General features: G+C 40.9%; 1 protein-coding gene across 2 annotated transcripts; it reads left to right on the top strand.

Moving 5' to 3' along the window:
* Positions 1–586: 586 nt before the first annotated feature.
* On the top strand, positions 587–21,039 carry ttc39a (tetratricopeptide repeat domain 39A). 2 transcript variants are annotated; one of them, XM_070831774.1, is made up of 21 exons: positions 587–730; positions 1,745–1,795; positions 1,998–2,048; positions 2,409–2,462; positions 8,725–8,829; positions 14,054–14,185; positions 14,901–14,941; positions 15,191–15,258; positions 15,381–15,445; positions 15,604–15,703; positions 16,421–16,486; positions 16,994–17,102; positions 17,210–17,277; positions 17,371–17,430; positions 17,663–17,824; positions 18,451–18,542; positions 18,876–18,996; positions 19,139–19,250; positions 19,486–19,600; positions 19,848–19,964; positions 20,268–21,039. In XM_070831774.1, exons 1-21 carry the CDS (start codon positions 678–680, stop codon positions 20,380–20,382), a joined length of 1,857 nt encoding a protein of 618 aa, XP_070687875.1. In that variant the 5' UTR covers positions 587–677; the 3' UTR covers positions 20,383–21,039. The 2 variants fall into 2 exon arrangements, with proteins under 2 accessions (XP_070687875.1, XP_070687876.1); XM_070831775.1 differs by lacking the exons at positions 587–730; positions 1,745–1,795; positions 1,998–2,048; positions 2,409–2,462 and adding an exon at positions 5,230–5,439.
* The last annotated feature ends 1,600 nt before the right edge of the window (positions 21,040–22,639 follow it).

Genomic DNA, 22,639 nt, shown 5'->3' with positions numbered 1-22,639 from the left:
TACATTATCAAAGACATCATTAATGTTTAAGCTTTGTATCATGTGTCTGTTCTTCATTTTACAGTGCACTTCAAATTATACTTATTTTGCCAAAATACATGAGTTTAAAAGTTTATTCATGACATTGCAAACAGCAGTTGCTAAAATAATCTCACCATGAGGTCAGTTTAGTAGCTCTTCTTGAGCTGTCAGTCACATCACATGATCCTCAGCTGATGGACATCTGAGCACTTTTAGGGCTTCTTATCCTTGCAGGCTTAAAAGTTGAAATATAGTATTTAAAACACGTTTCATTCACGTCTTTATGTATCAATTTATGTGTTAAACGCTATGTAGTTATTTTATATTTTTATGCAAATGAGTGTGAAGCCTGATCTGGAGGGCGCTTGGACCATGAAGCCAGGACCTGCAGCAGCTACATTGCAGTGCATTTAAATAAGAAAGTCATTATGATGAGGAGGAGGAGGAGGGTGACACACCTTCCCCACGTCAGGGAGGAGGAGGAGGAGGAGGAGGAAGACGCACAGCAGCCGTGGTGCCTTCACAAATGTGTCAGTGTTTGAGCGGCTCCTGTCCTGTCCCGTCTGTCTGTCTGTCTGTCTGTCCACCCATGCCCGCTGTGTAAACCTGCTCTGTCCGGGATATTCTGCTGTTTCTCCGGATCTCAGTGCTGTGGAATGAGTTTTCTCACCAGCTGGAAACGAAGCGTGAGGAAAAATGACAGCAAAAAGTGAGTAGAAGAGAAAACCAGTACAAGTCCTGGTCTTGTCGGTGCTTGTCAGCGGCCGACAGTGAGAGACTGATCGCACTTTGTGATTATTATGGTTCTAATGTGATCCTGGATGTCTACGAGCAGGCAGAGACACGATCCGTGAGGTCCAGTCCTGTGTTTCCACACTGTGGGGGCATCAGTAACAGCAGCATTCAGAAAGCAGAAAGTTGTGTTTGACAGGCAGCTGAAGGAGAGTCTGACCACAGTGAGTTAAAAGGAGGATACACAAGTCTGGTGCCATGATCCTCCTGACTGCTCTCATTAAGCCTTTGACAGCCTTTTGTTGCCAACCAGTAGCCTGTTAGACAACATTACATTCAATTATGTGGCCCAGCAGGCTTCAGTGTGCTGAAACACGTTTAGTTTTTTTTTTTTTTAAAGTAATATTTTTTCATTTTGTTTTCATTTTTATACATGGTTACCTGAGTGTGAAGCAGGAAGTAACATGTAAATAACCAGAAGTGGTAAATTTGCGACATGTACAAGGAATCACAGGCTAAAGAAGTTGGACACCAACCAGCTACCTCTAATCTTTGAACTGTAGATGTACATTATATGTTGAAATGGAGATTATTAAGGCCTGAATGCTGCCTCAGAAGCTTCACACTGATTTAAATGAAATACTGTACTCCAAGTGTTTTTGATAACAAGATAGAGCACAAAATATGAGGAACAGCCTCAGTCCATTCAAGCATGTGTTACTGCTGATATGTGCTTCCTTGTTGGTGTCGTCATCATTTGTTGCCGATGATTCAGCGTTGAGTGTATTTGATACTGTAACGTATATATATAACGACTTTTGAGTAACGTTTCTTGTTGCCCCTCATTGATCACATATATCTTTCCTATGGCTGGTTAGCAGTTTTAATTTAACCTGCCTGTGTGAAACTCCTCAGTGACACACATCCTCCTCTCACCATCATGAGGTCCATTCGTACGTTCCCTCTAAGGTGACCTTTGACCTCTTCACAGGGATGCGGTGCAGGCGCAAGACATACCTGACAGCCCGGACTCCCCGAGCCGGTACGTTCACATTGTGAACACAGCCATTTAATCTTATAGACGGGAACAATCAGCGGTGTCACAAAGAAAACAAAAAGCACTGTGCGGTTCACAGTGTTCATAGTAACACAGTCAGTGATACATTTGGACCTTTTCAGTAGCTTTTTTATCTCCTACTTCCTCCTGCTGTCGCACACAGGCTGACTTTTATTTCTTTCCCCAGGTTGTCAGTCATAAACAGTCCAGAACTGGATCCCATCATCACAGACTTCGGGTGAGTGTCTTTGAATTGAAAACCACTGAAGGACAATATTCAGTATATTTAAGGAAATGGAAAAAACAAAATCAGATAAAAGCATATTCTGGATTACGGTTGAAAACTTTTGTGAGACTTATCACCAAAACTTTCTTAAGATCTGTTCCCGTATCAGGCCCACCTCACAGACACTTTCCCAAAACTGCCACATTCATTTCTGGAGAAATGTCCTCAACAAATAAGGCTTATATCAGTGCATGCTTTTCTATGGCTCTCACGATCATGTTCCTCAAACAATAGCTGGCCTTTCAGCTGGTTTTCAGTCCCTGGAGATGTGCTTCTTTTCTCTAAACAGCCTCGATTCTGTCTCTGTTTCAGGTTACAGCTGCCGGGAAACAAAGATGGTCTGGAGTCAACAAAATCGTCAAATGGGTAAGAGTGGACAGTGAACTGTGACTGAGCCGCTGTGAACAGGTGGCACGTTACAGCTGACTTTCAGGAGCTCCTGACGTAATGCTGACATGTTGAGTTAAAGGTCATCAGAAGGTCGCTGACATTTGGCAGCTTCTCCCTGCTGTTTGGTGTATCAATAATTCAGGCAGAGAGGAACTGAGAATCATCTCTCTCTGTCAAGTGATGACTGGATGAGTGTCAACATGAGCCAATGTCTAATCCTGCAGTCTCTGTCAAGGCATGTGAAGGATTTAGTGGGAGCCTGAGGAGGAGGGCAGCTGTGTGTGTTTGGATCTGAGGAAACTCACTTTTTCTAAATATTACACCACACCTAGGAGACAGTTAGCTTAGCTTAGCATAAAAACTGGAACAGCTAGCCCGGCTATGTGAAACACTAACAAAATCTGCCTACCTGTAAAGGCTGCTGGCGTCAGCTGCACATTTAATGGACAGATATGAGTGTCAGACCATTGGTTCATTATTGTTTTGTGTTGCAATTTGCCTTAAAGCGACGATTTGTTGCAACAAATTGTTGCTTTAAGGCAACAATTTTACGTCATACCTAATTTTACCCTAAAAATCCATTTAGCCTCTTATAGACTCAATACATGCCGTCATTCCAGCTGCATTATTCCAACTACATACTTTCAAATTCAGATTATTTTGCCTTATTTGATCAATTATTTTGTCAGTGGTTATTATTGCTTGTATTTTGTGCTGCATAACAAAAGCATCATATCCGTTTCATCTGAAGATTGTTGAAGGAAAAGACTCATCTCACTGACACCAGTGTTTAGGACTACATAGGTTTAGGATGATTTGTGTGGTGCATAAAAGCAGCAGGGATTTGCATATTATTTCTTATTATATTAAGCTGAAAGGATAAATTGTTTGAATTGGCAACATTTCTGGAGTCATACAAGCTTGTTTTTCTGTTGTTGTCAAATCTAATTCTCCACCATGAGAACAGCAGCGTATCAAATCTAATTATCTCCACCTTAAACCCATGACCCTCTCTCCTCCAAACAAGAGATTGAAGCAACAATTAAGCTTTCTTTTTCTTTTTTTTCAACAACAGTCTATAAAGATCTATAAAGGTCTGTGCTGGCCAAAGGGCTGTGCTCCTGTGATTGTGTTCATGGGCTGCCATGAGGGAGAAAAATATGTCAAACGTGATGAGCACCCTGACAGAGTCACATGAGTGTGATCTGTCTGCTTTCTTGATGGTATCAGTGTTACTAAATAGTGTGTATGTGCTGCTGCTGTACATGTAATATTTTCCTGAGCTTTCGATTGATATTGTCTTGCAAGTGATTTGTTCACTTTTGAGGATGGACAGTGCCTGTCAAGATAATTCAGACACACCAGGTATGCAGTTTAGAGCTGAAACAATTAGCCGATAAATTAATTAGCTGGCAGAAAATGAAGTGGCAACAATTGTTTTAGTTTCTGAACCGTGAGAATTTGCTGGTTGTCTTTGTCTCATGTGATAGTAAACCTGAATATCTTTGGTCTTTGGGACTATTGGTTGGACAAAAAAGCTATCTGAAGTTATTTTATGTCTCAACAATTCAATAATTAATTACAGAGGTGAATAAAACAAGCATTTCTACGAGAAGAGAAAAAGCTATTTAATTACTCTAACTGGTGATTCAGTTACTCAGTGTTGACACGTGCTTTGTTCAAACCAGAGTGTGTTTAATCCTGCTTGCCACTTTTTTGAACAAAGTAATGATCTTAGCACTTTTCTGGCATTAGATAATGGATCTTTTCACAAAAGATATTTTAATTTGTCATAGCAGGTCTAATTAATGCCTTTAATTATGGCTCTATTCTATTTAGTGTACCAGTTAGCCTTTGTCAGTGGGCTAGTGTACACAGGGGCAAATTGTCTGCACTATTTGTCAAGTACAGCTCTGAGTGCTTGGCAGCTAATGTGTGTCGTGGGCCCAGTCAGTCCTCTCTGAGCTAAAGCCGATATGGTTTTAAGACACCGTAACTTCTGGCACTGAGCCTGGTTTTCATTCATTATTTTATCATTAGGTACTGTGCATCCACAGTACGAGCTGCTGTGCTGCACCTATGTCCTCTATTTCTGGACTCTCCCGTCGCTGCAGTGGCAGAGACTGAACACTGCAGCAGACTGGACCGGCTGAGAATCTCACGACGCACCAGCACTCTCATTTTTCCATCTTTCAAGCCTCATTTCCCTTCTCCCACCTATAGCAGCAGCAGGAACAGATTTTTATGTCATGAATGAATGAAGGACTTGTTATAACTTGTTTATCATTTTTAAGTTTTCATTCTGTGTTCCCTCCTAGTTGTTTTTTGTTTTTTTGGTTCCCATCGTATGTAAAAATGACCAGGCCGTGAATCTTGGGCATTTAGCCCCGCCTCTGACTTTGCATTAACCAATCAGAGACTGCAGTGCGTAGCATTCAGGAGATGGTCGGAAGAGGTGGGACAGGCATTTTGTATGTGCGTGTGTGTGTGTGTGTGTGTGTGTGTGTGTGTGTGTGTGTGTGTGTGTGTGTTAGAGGCAGCACAGATAGACTGTGTTTTCTCCCCTCATGTATAATAGTCATCCCAATCTTATTAAGGTCTGCTGTTGCTGCTGCTCCTCCTTACTTTCTCCCTCCCTCCCTCTCACCTTCAGTCTTCCCCCCCCCTCTCTCTCTCTCTCTCTCTCTCTCTCTATCTCTCCCCCTCTCTGTGTCTCTTTCACCCGCCTGCCCTTCTGCTGCTGCTTCTCCTCTTGTTGCTGCTGCTACAGAAAGAGACACAGACCATTACACTGCACTACTGGAAAGGCCCCAGGCTCACATTCACTTCTGCAATTTTCCTTCTCTCTGTCCTCTCCCTCCTTCTCCGTCTCTCTTTCACACACACACACACACACGCACACACTTTGATGCCAGATGAAAATGTCAGGAGAAGAAGAGACTCTGTCAAACGGGTAAGGTACTTGCTGCATGTTTGGGATTGCCTTTGTTTGTCATTCAGTCGGACTCTATAAGATGCTCTGTAAGTGTGTGATTAGTGTGTGTGTGTGTGTGTGTTGCTGTGAGACTCAGACATGTGGACAAACATGGTTTATTGTAGGAGCACCTTGGCTCCTTTGTGTCTCGGCTCAACGCTATGAGGCCTCCAAACATCTTATACCAGCCAGTAACAAATGTGGTGAGCTGACTGAACAACAGTCGATCAACTAATGCTTCACCACTCTTGGAGAGATGTGTGTGTGTGTGTGTGTTCTGGTTTTAATGAGCGCTTGCAGGAGCACATATATGAACAGTGGTTTTATCTGTGAGTGTGTGTTTTTGTGCCTCACTGATAATGATCATCATTGTGCAAGTTGCTCTCAAGAGAAATCAACCCAGTGTTTCAGCTGACTTTAAGTTCAATTAAATTATTGGGACAATCGCGTGGTATGCACATCCTGAACCTAACAGACTGGCCTCATTGTGCTGTTCCTCATGCCTTTTCTTTCTTTCATACAATTGTCAGTTATTCCCTCATTTAAAGCACAATGTCCTGTGCTGTGTGATAATCTTTGCTCGCTGACTGAGAGCTGGTTGCTTTTCTTTTCAGTGTCCTCGGGCCTCAGATTGTATTTAAGGTGTAAACCTGTTAAAATCTTGTCTTCCTGTCAGTCAGGACCAGTTGAGTTAGTTTCCAGTTGTAAGGAAACGATGAAGCCACTGATTGTTTTCCCACATTGGCTTGCTGACAGCATAGTAACTTACTGATTTACTCATTTCGGAAGGAAGGAAGGTTGATCAGAGCCATTACGTTATATGCACCTATACCTGCTGGGTACAATGTTTGTGCCACATATGTAAACAAGTTCTCCAAAATACCGCAGGCCCTTAACAATTACTGGCATTTATTATATATCAGGTGATGAGACTCCAGCAAGGCTGTAAGCTTTTTAATGAGACTGAATAATGTGATATCTGAGATATGTGTGGGGTTAAGACTTGGTTGTTAGAGTCAAGGCTAGGTATTTATTTTTGATAGTTAAGGTCCAGGTAATTCATATAGTCAATGCAGACTCAGCACAGGAACTATGAGACACACTAAGTCTAATTCAACTATCTAAAGACAAAACAGATGCTGGTAGCTGTGCCTAAACACATGGCTTGGATTACTTCTAGTTCTTCTGTAAGCTTGTTATAGTCGAAGTGATAGTAAGTGGTCACTGCACTAAAGTATATTTATACAGAGAAAAACTGTTACGACACAGCAGAGGAAGCTCTGGCTGAATGTAGTCACAGGCCACTATGAGAAGACATGTGACTCTGCAGCATTATCCTTGAAATCAATGACATAAAGACATTTACAGTATGCTACCTTGTTTAAATATCCTCTGGACATTATTGATGTTTGTATTATTGATCCTTTCATGTCGGAGGCACTCAATTATAAAATGGATGAACGTGAACATCTATTAACTTCATTGTGATAGTGAGACTTAGTACTATTTCTTGATCATGTTTCCGTCTAGAGACAAATGTATACTAAACTTACATGTTTCTGTGACAGCAGTCGTTATTGTGAGTCTCGTGCTGTTTTTTGGAAGCTGCAGCTTGCTGCTGGTCATATGGTGAGCACAGCAGTCACCCGCATGTCATTAGCCAGAGCTGCATCAGTGTGTGTGCTCCTTTGTGATGGTAGCAGTGGTGTGTGTGTGTGTGTGTGTGTGTGGGTTATAAGTGTAGAACTCCTCTGTGTTTCTTATGAGCATGAATGTTGTTTATTAATCACTGCTGTCACACACATTAGATGCAGTTGTGTTTGCTCAGTGTCAGCTCTCCTATTCTTCTACATCTGTCTAATGTTCGCTGCGGACGTCCTAACACTGACTCAAATCACATGACCAGTACAGTGGCCTTGAAAATGTAAAGCACAAAACCAAACTGCATATCAAGAAGAAATGAAAGAGAAAGCAGGTTCACAGTTTCCAAAAATGCATCGATAACATAACAAATATAAAATTCAGAAAATATGCCCCCTTTTCTAATATGTCATGATTCAAATGAACATAAATAGCAATTAACTGAACAAAGAAAGTATCATTCTACAAAACAAGGCATAATCCAAAAGAAATAATGAAATCAGCTTAATGTTGAAAGACATTAGTTTCAGATTTCATTCATTCATTCAGCTCATGATGCTGAATGTTAATGTTAAATTTTTCACATGCTGTGTGCTGTTCTCTGAAGTGAAGAAATAAAACACATTTACACAGATCCATTATTAGTACAGTGTGTGAAATCAAAGAGGAGGAAGCCTTTTGACGAAGGACTGCAGGATTCTCAGTCATGACTTGTGCCCAGTTTGGCCACGCTATTCACTCGTCACGCGAGGGTCATGTGCACCATGTAATGAACTCTGAATACAGAGCAACATTATCAGCAATCATTAGGAGGAGTTTGTCGCTTTCGCATGTAAAAACAACAGTGAGCTGTATTTACAAGAGGAAGCACAAATGATTGAACACACCAGTAACATCTGTTCTTCGCCTCGAATGGATGATCTTCAAAATTGGTCCTTGAGTTTGTTTTTCTATAAATGTTGATGGTTGTGCAAGTACTGTAATTTAAGCTGATTCTCTCTGTAATGTGCTGTGTAACGCAAACAGCAATAACACTGACAGCAAAGCACTCTCTCGAGCCACCTTGCTTGTCTGGCTCACCCTGCCTGTGTTTCTGTGTCTTTTGTGAAGTTGTTAAGGTGTAGAAAGGATTAAGTGAAAGAGGAATATGTAGGTAAAATAAAACAATATCAAGATCTGTTGAAGATCAGTGTTCGGAGACTTCATGCTTTTGTTGCTGTGAATGAGAACAGGGTCACTGCAGTAGTGAGATACAGCAAAAGATATTCTGGGATGGCATAACAGAGTAAGGTGAAGTGGATCTTTTCTGCGATCTTCAAAAATGAATCAACATAGAGTTTCATTTTAAAAAAATATGCACTCAAAGAAGGTGTTTTTAGTCCCCTCTTGTGAAATTACAAAGTTCTTGACTGACTTTTTGATTACTTGTCGAATATAAACACTTTTAACAACTGTATAATTTTTCAATAAACCCAATATTTTCAGACATTGTTCCACTTGAATTTTGCCCAGTATTGATATTTTAAGAGACCAGAACTGCTCAGGCCTGGCTTATTTACTAAATGATGATGTATTTTTAGTACCTTTTTGTCTTTTCTCATCCAGATAGTTTTGGTTTCGCAGGTGCATGCAGTCAGACCTGTCCCTGGCTCTGGAGGACTGCATGGCTGCCCTGGATCTGTTCCTCAGAAACCAATTTGAGGAGGCGCAGGCCCGGCTCAGATCCAGGTAGGAGAACAACCTGGACCACGTGCTAATACAGGTGCTGTTGTCTGCTCTAGTCAAGATGGCACACCTGGCTTCACGCTTTCATGGACACATCAGATAAATTAGAGACAAAATGCTGATGTTATGGGTGCGAGCAACTGTATTTTTTAGGTGTTTTTGCACTCTCTGGCCTTAGGAGGTGAAGATCTCCAACAGGAAACTGCATTCACACTCAATAAGCCTTTTCCACAGATGACATTCTGCCATGTCACAGTAAGAAAAGCACATGAATGACTGATGGCTGAATTCCACTTAGCTGCTGCAGTTTTAGGGTCTTGGTACACACTGACGGCTTACTGGACACCTAAATGGAACAGAGCCCTTATTAATGTTGTTAATTTAGTTGTAAAGGCCCATCGATGTATTGGATTTTTTTTTTTGGTGCCAATTAGTAAATGTTAGCATGCTAACACAACTAAACTAGTGAACAAGGTAAACATTAAACCTGCTAGACATCAGCATGTTCGCATGCTGACGTTAGCATTTAGCTCAATGTGCACCTCTTTGCCTGTAAGTGCAGCCTGACAGAGCTTAGTCTTGTTTTTATGTACTGAAGCTGGAAGCCTGTTCAGATTGGAGGAGAGGGATGTGAAAAAAGGACATGATTTAATGTCAGCAACATTTCTGTTGCTCCTGTTTCGATGATGATTCAGCAAAACTTTTTTTTACTGAATCACCTTCATTGGTTGATTATTACAGATTTCCTCTGGTATTACGTTACATTGTTTGCGGTTTAATGTTTGCAGTTTGTTCAACTAAGATGTACAGACATTATGAAAACATCACTGGAAACTTTAGAATGAATTTAAGAACATTTATAGACAAGCAATGATTTTAAAATCTTAATAGCGAGTCCTTGCTACAGTAATAGGTCAGAAACAGAGATAGTGTTGACAGCTGGGAGGGATGAAGGGACGTTGGTATGTGCTGTTCATGCTGCTTAGATGATTTTATGGCTGTAGGTTTTACATGATTGACATGCTGCTTGCAGTTGCGCTCACACACACAAACTCCCTCTCTGGGTTCACACCTTGCCTCTAGTTTTGCGGTGTAACACTGCGTCATCAAGTTACTCAATTGTTTACTGCTCATTCTGCTCTATTATCAGAGTGTTTATCTCACCATCGCTACTATCCTCCACCCTTTACTTCTTCTCTGGGGCTGCGGGCCACTCCTTAGCCCCAGTTTCTTCTTTTCAGTGTGGCTTACACCAAGACAGAAGAACGTTCTTTCTGTCAGCCTGTACTTCTTTATGTAATTTTGTATTAAGGCTAGATTGACAGCCATTGACAGTTTGGTGTGTTTGCTGTTGTTAGGAGCCATTTTGGTGTGTTTAGCCCTGCAAGTGTCAAGAGAGGTTTGGAGTGATGTAATCTGTTTGATTGAATTATGGAGACTTTCATTGCAACATTGCATAAATAAATGTTGCCAAGTGCCTGTCCTGTTGTCATAATCATAAGATGATTTAGTGTTTAAATCTGGATTTGTGAAATATTCCAACCTGGAGGAAAATCTGTCTAAATCCACCCCAGCAACGCTTATAGCGAGGCTTGGCAGTCTGTCACCTCAGTGAGTGTCCTCATTTCTGTCTCAATATTCTCTCCACAGCTCTGTGTGTGCTATCTATGCACCTGGGCAAACAGTAGTTGCAAATATGTACACGTTTGTAGCTGTTTTGAGCCCAAATGGTTGGATTTGACACATGCAGTTAGACAGAATGTGTGTCAGAAATCAGGGCAGATTGAACTTTAAGAGATAGGACTGGTCTATCCTATAGTAATCAGGGGGTAATCCATGGTAATCTGCAGAGGCATTATTGTGTTTTTTACTCAGAAAAATGTCCCTTTCACGGATGTGGAGGTTTTATTTGTTTAAAAAAAGTTAGATTAATTACATACAAGTTGCTGCTTCCTTCCCACCAGCCCGTACCTAGTTTAAAAAAAGAATTCAGTTCACAGTACGGATGCAGTCACATTCAAGTGTTGTTTTACATTTGAATGCAGCACATAAATCAAATTGATGCATGACTTTATTTTGTTTGGTTTGCACAAAACTCAGCAACGCCCACAACCTCCTCTGATTTTTCCTGTTTGCTGCTCTGAAAAAGGTTTTGTGAGGAAGATGATGGCTTGAGGCGTCGTGCTTATGTAATATTATGTAAGGTGTGATGACATCTGCTGCATTGTAAAAGAGATCATCTGAAAGACTTTGCAAACAAGCAGCCCTGAGGATGTGACACACCTGATGAGGCTTCCCTTGTCCTCCTTGTGTTGGTCTGTCCATTGTATTAGTCCACGTGTGCTTTCCAGTTCTTTTCCACTTCGATCTGTGTCTCCTTTCCCCCTCCTCCGGCTGTGTTCTGACGCAGTCAGGTGGGACAAGGCTATACCAGAGTCTCTGCAGCACACACACACAAGCAGCTATTAAAATACTAGTAAGACTCTTTCAGCGAGAGCTTTCATTGTGCGGATGCACTTAAATCAATCATATGCCCATTACTTTGACCCTTACATTCCTGTTCATGGTCAGTGGCAGCTGCAGCCTATGCCAGCATGCACTGGGAGGAAGACATGTTATGGGGACAATTATCTTTTAGAATATGTTTGGATCCTCTTGGACTGCAATGGCCTTAAAGGGTTAGCTGAGATTTTGGGTTGAAGTTGGTTTCAATCACTCATTTGCAAGTGAGGGGCCCCTGCAGCTCAGTTGGTTGTCTATGTCGGTGATTTGTGGTAAGGTAGGTAGTTACAGAAGTGTCCTTGAGCAAGGCACTGATTCGCTTAATCACAGATTGCTCCAAGTGTATATACTGTGTGTGTGTGAAGGTGTAAGTTTTAATAAAATAATATAATGTAATGATATTGAGGGGTCGACAGAAGCTGGGGTCTTATGAACTGTACAATACAACTATTGAACGAACAAAACAATTGATAAGAGGAGGTCTGTGAAGAGAATATAATGTACTGAAGATGATGTATTCTCTTGTGGGATGTGTTGAGTGCTATGTTGTGGTTTAAAATGTTTTGGACCCATTTGCTGTGGTTAATTTCAACTGTACAAGATGCCCCCTTGCTTTAATTTTTCTGGCCAGAGGTTGTGTAGTTTGCATCAATATCACTACAAGTGAGCAGCTCATACCACATTATATAAGTCCCCTATAAGCAGAGTTATCTCTTTAAATTACTTCTCTCTTAAAGGGTTCAGATATTTGAGGCCCAGGCGATATGTTTTTCGTAGTCAAGGAGCCACTGCAGACTCAGCTACAACACTGTAGAAACATAGATAAATACATAAATAACCAGTCATGTTTTTGTCTAGATCACCTCTCAAATCCCAGGGCCATTGAGCTGCAGGCTTAGATTTATTTGCCAGCTCTCTGTTCAAACATGCCACCAGGCCAAAACAGTGCAACCGTAATCTCTCATCTCACTGTCCTGCCCCACTCCTCACAGCTGTAGCAGGATGGGTGCAGAAGGTGTACAATACTGTAGTATGACACACAACACAGTTGGTTCATGTGTAATTTTGAAAATTAGCTGCTAATTTCTGCAACTTTAATGACAGACTTTTGCATGTAGCAACACTCTTGGTATCACTGAACTTCCTGAATAGAAGGCACGTGTGCACACAAACATTCTTGAGAAAGTACAACACAACTCTTCCCTTGCATCATGGAACACGGCGGAGGGTCAAAACCTTTGAACGCCCGAGCCCTGAGATGATACTGATTGAAAAATATCTGAGTGCTGCTGTGAAATGTTTGGAATTCTCAGCCACTTCCAGCACATCTACAAACAGTTCATTTAACTCACAGCTCCATCTTAAAAGGTTTCTCAGCTTGCGTTTGTGCTGCCATTTCACATAAGCCTGACGTGATGGAAATGTAAGGCAGGCAAATCTCTCTGCTACTCCAACTCCGTATCTCTGCCTTCTCTGACTCTCTCTGTTGCCTCCTGCTTGTTTCTGAGTTGGTTTGTTGTTTACATGTTAGACTCTGGATTTGAATGAATAGTATTAACTCCTGTAGCTGACAAGTTGAAGCTCAACAAACTCTCTCTGTGTACTGCTGATAGCCTGATTTATTGCTGCACTTTAAGGTCCCAGATGGGGTAAAAGTCTCATACCACTTTCTTGGCGGTCTGCGTTTCCAGTGGTTGAAAAATCTGGTGATGCAAATTTGGTGTCCAGTCACACCAAAGGTTACTATGAAGAGTAACGTCACAGGCGCGGGTCACATGTCTGTGGTGAATAGCAGTGAAATGTCAGTTATGCAGACCGACAGCATTCCTCTCTACACACCCCTGTCTTCATGTTTGGTACATATATAAATACAGAATATATAAAGCCATTTTAACCATCATATGTGACTGTAGTAGGACAGTATGTTAATGGAAAAACCTGTAGTTCTGTTGGTTTTGCTATTTAACATGCATCTATGTGACTAGTTCAGTAATGGCTTATAACTGGAGCAACAAAATCTTTGAACTGGAACAACAAGCACATCTACCGGAGAATTGTGTGCGGTACTTTTACAACACTTTTACTCCTCCGTCATCATTTTAAAATCTGCAGGAGCTCCTCCTTTTAGACACAGAGTGTGACGTGGAACACCAACAACCACAGATATAAATAGACACTAACTGTTTCTTTTTCTTTTCTGCGTATTGGTGGGGTTTTAGTCTTCCAAGTATTCACCTCTGTTGGCAGGAAAGCTTTTTATATCCTATGCTCATGTTGTTCCAATGCCTGATTAAGTGACTACTGTATTCAGCTTTAACTCTTCTCTTATACACTGTTGCCCATAAAGTTGGAATAATTGTTCAATACCCCCAATTTTGTTAAAGCCTGAATACACAGTTTGCAACGGTTAATTGTGGTTTAAGTTTCACTGTGATATGATAGGAAGAGTTTGATCAATAAGATTTAGAAGATATACACTTTATTTATCAAGAATAAATCACATTGTCACAATCATTTCATGAGAAGAGGTAAAAAACATTTTATTCCAACTTTATGGGCAACAGTGTACAAACAAAAGTTTTTCCTCACCTATTCATCATCCCTGTCGGCTCACCAGAAACAGCACATTATCTACCTGAATCTATTTGTCATTTAATATCCATAACCCCAAAAAGGCCAGTGGAATATCACTGAAAACAAGTCTGTGTGTTGTCTTTCCTTACAGAGCCAAAGACAGCATGTACCACGCTCTGACCTATGCCACCATCCTGGAGATGCAGGCCATGATGACCTTTGAACCCCAACACATCTTGGCTGCTGGAAACACGATGAAGGAGGCCCAGGCTATTTGTCAGCGGTAAGACTTTCCACCAGGGTGCAATAATGCCCTGATGACCAGCTGATAAACTATGACAGGGGATTTTGTTTAGTTCGTCTCTAGTCAGCAGCAGCCTATAAACCTATAAACAAGCCAGTTTAAATACAGACAAAAAAGTTTGATTTAAAAAATTAAACTTTCTTTTTAAGTGAGGTTGATCTGCGTTTATAATGCGGATAAAAAACATTTAGACATTCAGACACACAACTCACGATACTGTATCTTCTGATCATTAGTTCCTATTAGCGACATCATACCAAAACCAGAGAACATGCTGAGATCATCCTGAGTCACTGGCCAAAGGAATGTCGCTGCTGTCTTTCACAACTGGTCCTGGAGCCGGTGTGAGAATCTGTTAAAACACAGAGCTGGACTAACAGTAGATCTCATTAGCCTACCCAGATAAACACACAACACCTACCTGAGCTCAGAGCTGGAGTTTGTCTTTTTAATGTGGTGACTGTCAGTAGGAAATTTAATGCACGGTCAGCACCTTGTGGTAACTTCAGCCTGTGGCAGCTCAGCATCCTGTCTTTTAGTGGAAAGAGGCTGAGTCACTGATTTGCATTGAAACAAGATAAGCAAATAAATGCAGGACAGTGCAATGCTGCTGAAAAACAATCTGGAAGATTTTTAGCGGAAGGAAACCACTGATGACTGATGATGGCTTTGTGTTATGTGCTTTCTCCATCAGGCACCGCAAGAAATCAAGCTTCTCCAAAACCTTCACAGAGGGTCAGTGAAGTCCCCCGAAAGTCCTAGATGAGTAAAATGTGTCCCCGTAACTCATAATAACAGATGTCAGTATTGAGGAAGCAGTCTCAGTTTCAGTATGTAAACCTGTGTGCCCGCAAGTTTGAGTCTTTGCTTCTGGTGTGTGTGTGCCCTGTACTGTATATGCACGTGTGTGTGCTTGGCTATTATGCTGCAGCTTTCAGGCTGTCTGACTGAAGATGATGTGTGTCGTATTTGTTTTCACCCCAGATGAACTCCACGCTGAGGTGTGCTATGCAGAGTGTCTCCTGCAGAGGGCAGCACTCACCTTCCTTCAGGTGAGGAAGGAGGCCTATCCAGACCGCCTGCTGCTGAATCTGCCACCACTGATAACTGTATGTCTTATTCAGCTGATTCTCTCTTTCTTCTCCCTCTCTTACCTCTCCTGCTCTCTGTTCAGGATGAAAACATGATCAGTTTCATCAAAGGAGGAATCAAAGTGAGGAACAGCTACCAGACATACAAGTGAGGAACCGAAGTCCAGAATATCCTTGTTCTCATCTCGTCATGCTGGTGTTATTCCCAGATTCCTATTAGACCTTTTGCTTCTGCCTCCTTTTGTTCCTTTTTCTACCTTCCTTCTAAAACCATCTTTATCTGCGTCCTCTATCTTTGTCTCACAGGGAGCTTCACACAGTCCTCCAGTCCTCTGGATACACCCATGGTAACAACCATGGCCATTTTGAGGGTGGTGTTAAACTGGGAGTAGGAGCTTTTAATCTAGTAAGTACAAGGCTGCGTGTTTGCATTTGTAATCATATAAGGGTCAAAGAATAGTTGTTCACATCATGAATTGTGGAATAAATTACTTCCAGAAAGTATCAAGCCTGAGCCAAAGTAAAAAAGATTGAAACCCGCTTGCTTGCCTTACATTTTTTTGTGGTGCTTAAGATGCTCAGAATTAAACAGAAGCACGCAGGGAGCAAAAGATGCAGATAAGCAGCATGTTTTGAGCCTAGTGCTCCTCATGCAGAAATGATCAATCAGTGTTATATTATAGCACATGTTGTTCTTCTGCTCTTTTGTGCACATTTTTTATTAATGTTAGTGACCATCTAATAAATCAGAAAATACTCTTTGTGCAGACATTCCAATAAGAAAGAATAATTGGCACAAAATATTAAAAATGTAGCTATCAATTTGAAGTCTTGTCAAATAAGTTGTCAGTAAGTAAAGTTATGAATTATATTGAAGAAGTATTATCTAGGGCTACTAGACATTTGCACTTGTTCCTGTTATTGTTTCACTTATTTTGGGTGAAAACTGTGTTGGTTGGAAAACATCTGTAATTACTGTACAACCCATGGCCCTCTACAACGTATGTGTGAAATTCAGCATCATCTGCTCGGAAACCACTTGTGTTGCAATGATAAAGAAAAGGAATCCTGCTCTAATCCTGCTGCTTGCATTTCAATTCCACCGCTTGTTTACTTCCTGTAGATGATTTCCATGTTGCCTACGCGGACACTCAAGCTGCTGGAGTTTGTCGGTTTCTCCGGTAATAAGGTGAGTTCTGCTGGCAAATGAGAACCCGTCATAGCTGACTCACTTACCTGTTATTGTGGTGAAACTCATACGAGTACTGTGTTGTAAGTGCCGACACATTTAGTGAAAGCATGAGACGAAACTTCAAAATTGCTTTGATCATTATAACTAATGACTGTACCATTTCTCTGGATCCTGATTTTGATTTGTTGTGCTAAAAGTATTTCATTCTGATTCGGTAGACGGAATCACTTTTTGATTTATCTTCCATTTTTCTTTTTGTTTAAAAAAAAAATCACATCTGGTATCTCAAGAGTTGTGCCGACATGATATGCATATGCAGTATATCTTGCATTATGTGCTTGCACATTTTCAAATTGGATGCCTAAAAGCACTCTGGTAAACAAGCAGACTCTGCTCACCCTGCACAAGCTGAATAAAAAAACTATTTACTACACAGAATGAATGTGTGGTCTGAGCTCACGAGTGCTTGTCTTTGTGTGTGTGTTCGTATATGTGATCATGCAGGAGTTTGGTCTTCAGCAGCTTCAGGAGGGCTCTGCAGAAAGCACACTCAGATCCTTCCTCTGTAACATGCTGCTGCTCTGTTATCACACCTTCATGAGCTTCATACTGGGTGAGCAAGGACACACACACATGCACACACACACACACACACACACACACTGCTGCAACCAACCTCAAAAACAGACAAGGTTAGTTTGTTCTGCTTGTTTCTCACAGGCACTGGAGAAGGAGACGTTGAAGATGCAGAGAAACTGCTGCAGCCTTACCTCAAAAAATATCCTAAGGTTTGCTCGAATTAGCTGCTGTGTATTTAAAAATACTTCTGCATCATTAGAGGTGTCATGTTCCCAAACATACCGAGGTTTTGTTTCTCTTAGGGATCCATCTTCTTGTTCTTCGCTGGTCGAATAGAGGAGATCAAAGGCAACTTGGATGCTGTGAGTGCCTGTCATTTCTATACACAAAAATAAGAAAAATAAAATGCATATGCATACTGCATATTTCGTGTTCATGCTTAGCACAAATCATCACATGTCCTGAACCAGCGTTAAATTGAAGAGAATTGAAGTTTTATTGAATCACTGAACATGATTTGAATTGAGTTGCTCGCTGCATTCACACTGCATATGTTAAAAAAGGTGAGATTCTCTGTGATTTGTATATTTTCAGGCTATCAAGCGTTTTGAGGAGTGCTGTGAGGCTCAGCAGCAGTGGAAGCAGTTCCACCACATGTGTTACTGGGAGCTGATGTGGTGCTTCACATACAAGAGACACTGGAAGATGGCCTACTTCTATGCTGACTTGCTCAGCAAGGAGAACTCCTGGTCCAAGGTGGGACACCGTAGTGTGGGATTTGAATGTGCACAGATGTTCAAGGGTGACAACCCACCTGTGGTTTTGACTGATCACCAGTGTCAAAATAAGAGCACCAATGTGATTTTAAGCTTTACTTCTTTTAAAGTAATTTTCATAAAGAGATATTGATCTTTTCTCAGCTCACAGAGAAACATGTAATCCTTCCAACATAAAGCCACCACCTTATGTGGTGTCTTGGTGCTTATGATGCATACCTTAAACAGAAATTGCTCCCCAGTTCACTTCCAGTGGGGCACCTTTGTTGTATATCAGCCCTCTTCTCTCCCTCGCACTATAAGTTGCAGGGGTTTCACCTGGAAGCAACAATACGCAATGCAAAATCCAATTAGAATCTGAAAGTGATAGTGAAAAGGAAAATGAATTGCGCTGAATGCTATTTAGAGAGACAGAAAGCCAAGTCAGCCATTGCAGTGGCTGAAAATAAAAAATATCTTGAAATCAAAGTAAAGAATGGACTTGAGTTCTGCAGCTTTACTCCGGCTCTCTAAACTCCACACAGTTGTAGTTTTTTTTTCTCTCCTCATCTTGTTAAAAAGGGAAAGATGGGATTGCAGTAATAACCGCGTTTTTCCTTCCCTCAGGCTACCTATGCGTATATGAAAGCAGCCTACCTCAGCATGCTGACTACGGATGATTGCCTAACCTTCGGGGAGACGGCGTTCACTCTTTTCAGGTGTGAACTAAGAGCTTTGGCACAAGTGAAACGACTCGCAGTATGCACAGACAAACAGATGAGTCTTCCTCTGGAAGAGACTCTCTCTGATAAGGAATATGAACTAATATAAGAGATGTGATTTCTATCAGACAGGTAATACAGCTAAAATGACCATGTTTCTAATTAAATTCTGTTTGTGGCACAGAGCTATACAAGTGTTTTAGTGATGGTAGACGGCAGTAAGACTGCTCCACTAATAGAACATTTAATTGGACCTTCAGTATATCTCTAATGTGTTTTATTTTTTCTCCATTTCACTGTTATGTATGTGTATATTTTATCAAACTTCAGGCAGGTCCCAGGGCTGAAGCAGAAAATAGCAGGAAAATCTTTACCAACAGAGAAGTTTGCGATCAGGAAAGCCCGTCGCTACCTTGCAGAAAACCCCATTCCCCTTCCTGCTCCTCCTCTGGTCAGTACTGGACAAGGCAATTTTCCAGTGTCGCTCTGCATTACCTGAAGCATGGCAGGATTTTTACACTGTTACCTCTGTAGGCTTGCAGTTCTGTGATTATTGTTCTTGTACCATTTGTGTGTATTTGCGTGTTTTCTAGGAGATGATGTACATCTGGAACGGCTACACAGTCATTGGCAAACACAAAGACCTGACAGAGGGCATGCTGAAAACACTGCACGAGGCACAGACTAAACTCGAGAGCAGCCCAAGTACGTAGAATAATTTACCTGAGCTAAGAGGATTATTCTATTGAATTAAAATTCAGTGTTACTTTTCTTTTGATATTAACATGCTATGGTAGATTGCATTTATTTTAGATACTATTCTGGTGCTAGATTTAGTGTGAGCATCTCAGATTAGTTGTATAGTCTCCAGGTACAATCTTTTTATTTCAATGTTTGTCCAAAATTATCTGTTTGATCCTAACTGTTGTGTGTTTGTCAGGGACTGAGTTCACCATAGATGATCAATGTCTGCTGAGCCTCTTGAAGGGACTCTGTCTCAAACACCTGGGGCACCAAGAGGAGGCAGAACACTACTTTACCCTCGTCCTCTGCAAGTAAGCTTCTCTCAGTGAAGTGCATGGACACATTCAATACATGAATGCTTAAACAAACCAGAACAACAGATATGCTCTAGTTTTCTTGCTGTGAGTCATCACCAATCAGCCTTATCACATTTGCTGTGCATCCTCTGGTGAATAAAGGCAGCTCAGTTGTGAAAACAACAGTTGAAAGGGAATCTTTGTTCATGTTGACTTCACCTCCACACATACTGTAACTACCATGCTTTGACTTTATCCTCAGTGAGACTCAGATCAAGTATGACCACTACCTGGTTCCTAATGCCCTGCTGGAGCACGGCCTGCTGTGTCTGGAGCAAGGCAGGAGAGATGAAGCTATCAAACTGCTAGAAACTGCAAAGTAAGATCCTCCGCTTGCTTGCTGCAGTTCAATGAAATGCTTACTATGCCATACATTTTTTTCATGTAGTGTCTAACTAAAAATCACTTTTGACAGTGTTTTTTTAAGTTACATACTTCATATCAATCCATCTTTGTAGTTTTCAATAAATGTTACTGGGAGTTTTAGAATAAATAGTAAGGGTTGCTTTGACTTGATGATAAGCCATTGATTTGATTGGTGGGTTTACTATAATGAAATAAGAATTTAGTTTTGGATTCATCTCTGATGTGATTGTAAATTACTCTGTTCGCTGTGTTTCAGGCAAAATTACAAAAACTACTCGATGGAATCACGGACACACTTCCGTATTCAGGCTGCTCTGCACAAGGCCAAAGGTGCAGGGGAGAACGGCACCCATGTTCCCTCCAGCCCATAACAGACAGAGGAGGGCACACTAGAGCTGAAACAGCTCTTTTTGCAGTCCCACAATGCAACACTCAGCCCAGCCCAAGTCCGCCCATTCGGGCGGATGATTTGTTTTTTTTCATCAGGAGGGTTTGGGAAGAGGGATGCTTGTTTTTCTTGTATGTGCAACCCTTGAGGGCATCTGCAGCTCTATGTGACCCTGACTGTCTTAGGTAGGTTTGCTATGCCCTCTTCCAGAGTTAAATTATGATGAACTCATCGTGTGATTTGAAATAGAGACAAGATGAAAAATGTGCCTATATTTATGAAACATTGCTTCTAGCAGGCTTGTTTACCTAGCACCTTTAAGGGGCTCACTAGGGTAGGAAACAAGGTCACATTTGTGTAGTTTATACTGCAGATTTCCTCCTGGACTACTCCAGGGTAAAAAAACATGTACCCAGTCCAGGGTAGTAGGGTTGGATCTGATTGAGTCAGAGTACCAATCAGCCCTCATACAATAACTGATACTAAGTCCAAATGGCCAGCATTCGACCTGGTTGCTATAAAGGTTTCCCACTTTTGATTTAATGTAAATCAGAGAGTAATGATAAAATGATTTGAGTAGATGGAGGTGACACATAATTATGTGTTGATATAGTTTGACATCGGGTATATAAGTTATGCATCTCACTGTACTGTGTAATTTGATACACTTTAGTTGACAGGTTTCACCTGTCTTTATATTTTTTATCAAATCCAACATGACCTAATTGGATATAAATTCTTTATATGTTTTTCTTTTACACTACATAAGCCTTGGTTCATTGTGTTCTTTTAAATTTTCTTCCTTTCCTTGAAACTTATTGAAACATTGAAAGATACATATTTCTTCATGTGGAATACTTTCTTTTGGGCTCCTTCTGAAGAAATTATCAAATCCTGTTCTATTTACAGTTATGTGTAATGACTTTTGCACAGAGTTATGTAAATTAGCCAGCCATGCAAACTCTCCAGAGTTAAAACATCAGAGCTGCAGTGAGAGTTGTTCTTTACATTTATATACTGTAAATGGCACCTTTACACAAATTGTCCCGTTTTAAGAGGACAGATGAATGTGTCTTTTAGAAAGGCAGACTCCCTCCTTTTCTCCTCCTGGTGTGTGGGACAGGCTCCAACAGTACTTGAGCTTGAACAAATAGGTCATTCACGTCGAGCAGCAAAGGACTGCGTGCCCGTCCGCCTGCTGCATCTCTAGTGAGTGAAGAAGCTCTGAGCAGGAACCACCACAGTCTTCCTGCTTTGTGAACATCCTCTGCTGCTCCTGTATCAGCCTTGCTTGACTAAAACCACCTACAGAAGGACTTGAACATCATAACCTCAACCCTGTGTCAAATAATAATCTGTATATGAACAAATGCTTGTAATGATTGAAATGATAAGACAGAAAGGGGTTGCCTCTAATTGTGTTGTGGTGATGTTAGTTGAAGGGCTGTGTCCCAAAACCTAGAAACTCAGAAGGTTTCTCAAGTGTCGGAATTAGAGCACTGCTGATTTATTCATGATTAGAGTAAGGGTTGGGATTCAAGACAATGACTAGGAGTCAGTTTTAAATGTTTTTTTTATTGGTGGAGGAAATGTACTTTTAATATTATTTTAACAGTAGTTGCTCTCTAGAATATCCCAGTAACAAATTATATTTCATTTTCTAATAATAAATTAAGCTTATTTTTCTTTTTCCCCCTTTGGTTTCGTAGATGTATCCCAAAGAAACTCTAACCAAATTTAGTGGCATTGTGATGTTTACAATCAGTATATTTTTCTGGGCAGGCTACCACCAAGCAGAATGAGATTCCTCTGCATACTGAATGTTTCTATTTCAATTTAAGATGAAATGATAATACGCAACTAAAAAAACATATGCCATATTTTGTTGTGTTTTTTTTTTAATGTCAATTGTGCACCACAAACAACCATAATATATACTGTGTTCAGTACAAAGTGCAATTATTTGCACAACAAGGAGGCATGCGGATTTTTGCAGCCGTTGTTCTCATACATGTGATTTAATCCATTAGTGATATTAAATTCATCTCATCTTGTTGATATGTAGTGCAATGGCAGCCACGTATAAGTAGACAAGGGCTATTGGTATTGTATACACATCATATTCAATTGAAAACACGCAAACAGGACAGTAATTGACCAGACAGAACCGTGAATTAGAGGATGATAATGTATTTGAGGCAAGAACTGATCATGGCAAAACTGCCCTGAAATTGCAATAA

The sequence above is a fragment of the Pempheris klunzingeri genome, chromosome 6 (genome assembly GCF_042242105.1).
Source record: "Pempheris klunzingeri isolate RE-2024b chromosome 6, fPemKlu1.hap1, whole genome shotgun sequence".
NCBI classification, from domain to species: domain Eukaryota; kingdom Metazoa; phylum Chordata; class Actinopteri; order Acropomatiformes; family Pempheridae; genus Pempheris; species Pempheris klunzingeri.
This window is presented reverse-complemented; position numbering and strand designations above follow the sequence as displayed.